Here is a 3,926-nt window from a genome sequence, read left to right as displayed (position 1 = left end):
TTGTAAAATTTTTATCACATTGCTAAAATATAATATTACTAATAATATAAATTATTATAAACATTTTAACATTATTACAAGTAACGCAATGTCAAATTTTGTACACGTTCTACTTTCTTACAATTTCTCAGTCTTTAGATTTCGAAATTTTCTTGTAGAGTCGCGGATATGACTGATCGGATATACATAGTCATATCTACCTCTGCACGAATCATTGCATATTTAAAGCAGAATTCGCAGTATCTTTACTACCTAAGAAAAAAAAAGCGACTCTACTTTCTTCGCTGATCTTGCAACGAATTTGTGAAAAATGACGACAAATATATCTATGGTCTGTGCACGCAGTACGATAAAAATATTTAATGAGTATATTTTATTGATCAGTTTCTTTAGAAGAACGTACCTATTTAATGACCCCTCTTTTAGATTTCTCTTTCTACCTCCCAGTCTCAAGCAGATATTTTGCGATGTATAGTTTCCATCAAAATATAAACTGTATTTCACCGAAGTGTCCATCGCAAGACAGTTATACATTAGATTGGAGAAGCATTTCTTCTGTCTTACCGAATGTTTTTATTCTGTTACCTGTCATACATTTTGATAAATTTACTTGTACAAGTGTAAAAAGAGATTAAATATTATGATTCGTCAAAATCCGCTTAATCGTACGGCGAAATTTGTGCTCATTTTGAGCGGTGTTTGGCCAGGCGGATCATGTGCTCTATTCTGGAGAATGTTTTTCGTCGGTTCAGTGACAATTGTTCAGTACTTTCACTTTTGTTATTTTATGAAGCATATACATTCTGCTGTACTTATGGAGTTCATTGAGTGGATGTCTTTCGTGTTGGCACATTCCAAGATGCTCTTTAAATGCATCGTGTTTTGGTTAAATCAACGGTAAGTAACGTCCATATGCACAAAGCTGGAAACAGTACAAAAGTATTTACAGAAGTATTCCATCAAATTTCGCTGGTTGGAATACGTGAAAGGTTGGTTTAAATATATTACATTCAGAAATAGTAAATGTCCAAAAACGTGGTCATATGCACGGCGCGAAAATTAAGATTGTTTAAGAATTGACAATACGATCAGCGACCATCATTCATAGAAAATTCATCGAAGTCTTGACAATAATGCGGGAGAATTGGAGTGATTGCGTTAATGACGCCGTCAGCGCACGCGAGACAGCGAGCAAAGCAAAAGCGTCGGAACGTATTACAAACATAATACTCATTCTTCATACAATGACAGTGTTTGCCTTCGGCATGGGTGTCCTCCTGGCCGATGTCGATGTCACCAATACGACGGAGTTACCCTTCATCACTACGATAGAGATTCCCTTCGACATAAACACGCAACGCACATATAAATGTATTGTCATGACGGAATTCTTTTGTTTGTTCATGTGGACCTGGTCATCTGGTGCAATGAATTCTTTATTATTAATTCTAGTAAGTTAAAGATATGCAAACGATATTCAAGATCAAAAACATGATTTGAATGGTATTTTATTTATACAGTAATTGCATTGCATGCCTTTTAAAAGCTCATAGTAGATTTAAAATTGAAAATAAATTATTTATGTCACTCGATTTATTTCCATTTATTTTAATAATATCATTCTGTGACACACATAATGTGCATTTTCTTTAATTTTTTGAATATCAACACAGTTATGGATTCTGGTTAATTCCACAGGCAATGGGATCTTTATTTTCAGACCTTTCATGTAACTGGCCAAATCAATATTGTGCGTTGCTGGTTAACGCAACTTGCACCCTCCAAAGTTGATAGCAAAAATGACTCAATCGCCATTGCAATGGCTAAAATTATTCAAAAACATAAAAAGATTATACATTTATCGGAAAATATTGAAAGCCTTTTTACAAACATTGCGTTAATGCTATTTGTATCAAACTCAATATTGATTTGTTTGATAGCTTTCCAAGTCGTAACGGTGAGTAAAATTATTAAATACATATAAACTTATAGTGTATTTCCTTATTATAATTGCAAATGATACTAATTGTAAGTAGTATCATTCAAGTAAGCTGCTTGTTAGCATCAGTATATTAAAATAATTATCAATTTTTATTTAATAATTTTTTATATGTCTTTGTTGCGCAATATCGCAGGCAATTGGCAGCGTTAACGCAACAGAACAAATAGTGAAATCTGTTTTCTTTTACGTTATAACGAACCTCGAAGCGTATATGTTCTGCTATGCTGGAGAACATGTAAAAAACAAGGTTAGCAATAAAATTAATAAAATATTAATATTGTTCGTAACATATTAATGTTAATCATAAGTAATAGCGTTTTTTATTCAATTAAGAAAGATATTGCAAAGAACTAAAGCATAAAAAATTTCGACATCATTCCCATCTTTATAGAGTCAAGAAATTAGCTTTGCGGCGTACGACTCTGCATGGTATAATATGAAAGTTAACGACAGTCGTGCCCTGTTATTTATCATATTACGATCGCAAAAGCAACTGACATTTACAGCTGGAAAGATGATGGAATTATCCTTAAGAACTTTTACAAGTGTAAGATTTATATATAGAGATTTCATCTTACAAAGAGAAGACCAAATCAGCGCATCATGGATCCTGATCCCAATTTTTTTGGTGAAACTAGAGATAAAATAAAGATATAGTGTCCGAGCGTTTGATTGAATGGGCATTATTTTTCGAGTAAAAATATTTGAAAAGTAAATTTTTAAATAATAATATTTATTAATTAATAATAAAAAGCGATATATTTCTTTTATTCAATATCGGTTATAATAATGCTTGGAAAAAAATACAATTTTTTATGTAAAAAAGTTGTACATTACAACATCAGTAATAAAAAATGAAAAAAATAAAAATACGCATTAAAAAAAATTGCAGCATTTAGGGATTGAACATGGACTTTCGGATTGGAAAGCAAGTTCTTTACTCATCAGGCTATACCAATGTTGAATAAAAGAAGTATACCGCTTTTTATTATAAATATTGAATATTATTATTTAAAAATTTATTTTTCAAAAATTTTTAATCGAAAACTAAGGCCCATTCAATCAAACGCTTGGACACTATATCTTTATTTTGCCTCTAGTTTTATCAAAAAAATTGAGATCTGGATCTATAATGCACTGACCTGACCTTCCCCTTGTCAATAAAAAAAGATTTTTTATAATATTAGAAATTCTTGAATGCAAAAATACAATATTCTTCTATAGATTATGAATGCTTCGGGGTCATATCTATCGATGCTATTGGCGATGCAATAAACACTAGATGAATTTTTTAGCAACAGTCGAAAAGTGTTATGAGTTATTCGTACATCAGTAGTTTTAAAAATTCACGTTGTGATAGAATATATTTTTTCAAATATAATATAAAATATTTAAAAAATCACAAAATTTCATTGTTTTTTATTTGATTCATCGATATATTATAGCAGGAATATCATAGTTAAGGAATATCAAAAACACTTTTTGTTATGTAAAGAGCAAATTTGCTTGAATTCCAGTAAAATAATGTGTGTATAATGTTCCGTAACATATAATATTTCATAACTTATACAATTAGTAGTTTTTGTCCCTTCCGATCTTTTTCCCCTCAATATTTTTAGAATTTTTCTGAGGGGCCGTCAGTCGCAATTGACCATCGAGTATCATCGTCATATGTGCATCTGCACGAATCATTGCATGTTTAAAGGAGACAATTCGCCGTTGTATTATTAGCGTCCAAAAGAGAGAAATATGGTCCTATTTTCTTCCTTTATCACGCAACAAAATTCATGGAAAACAATGATGAATATATCGTACATACAATAGATAAGTTAAAATATTTAATAAATTTTTATACCACAATAAGATTTATCTATAAACATTTTATTTCGACATTTTAGAAAATATATTTTGTATACTTGCATTT

General features: G+C 30.7%; 1 protein-coding gene across 1 annotated transcript; it reads left to right on the top strand.

The window, feature by feature from the left end:
* Window positions 1–1,044: 1,044 nt before the first annotated feature.
* LOC105450565 (odorant receptor 4-like) lies at window positions 1,045–3,367 on the top strand. The gene is made up of 5 exons (XM_011690491.1): window positions 1,045–1,451; window positions 1,721–1,957; window positions 2,136–2,249; window positions 2,394–2,549; window positions 3,227–3,367. Exons 1-5 carry the CDS (start codon window positions 1,134–1,136, stop codon window positions 3,275–3,277), a joined length of 876 nt encoding a protein of 291 aa, XP_011688793.1. The 5' UTR covers window positions 1,045–1,133; the 3' UTR covers window positions 3,278–3,367.
* Window positions 3,368–3,926: the final 559 nt, after the last annotated feature.

This window comes from Wasmannia auropunctata, unplaced genomic scaffold, assembly GCF_000956235.1.
Source record: "Wasmannia auropunctata unplaced genomic scaffold, wasmannia.A_1.0 LD336060.1, whole genome shotgun sequence".
Lineage (NCBI taxonomy): Eukaryota > Metazoa > Arthropoda > Insecta > Hymenoptera > Formicidae > Wasmannia > Wasmannia auropunctata.
Note: the sequence above shows the minus strand (reverse complement) of the source record. Positions and strands in the feature narration are given on the sequence as shown.

What these genes read in the sequence shown, in the direction of transcription:
- LOC105450565 (XM_011690491.1), top strand. Translation starts at nt 1,134, where the DNA reads ATGCGGGAGAATTGGAGTGATTGCGTTAATGACGCCGTCAGCGCACGC. An exon ending in GAGAACATGTAAAAAACAAG is followed by an intron (nt 2,250 to 2,393) that starts GTTAGCAATAAA and finishes CCATCTTTATAG; the next exon opens with AGTCAAGAAATTAGCTTTGC. An exon ending in CCTTAAGAACTTTTACAAGT is followed by an intron (nt 2,550 to 3,226) that starts GTAAGATTTATA and finishes ATTCTTCTATAG; the next exon opens with ATTATGAATGCTTCGGGGTC.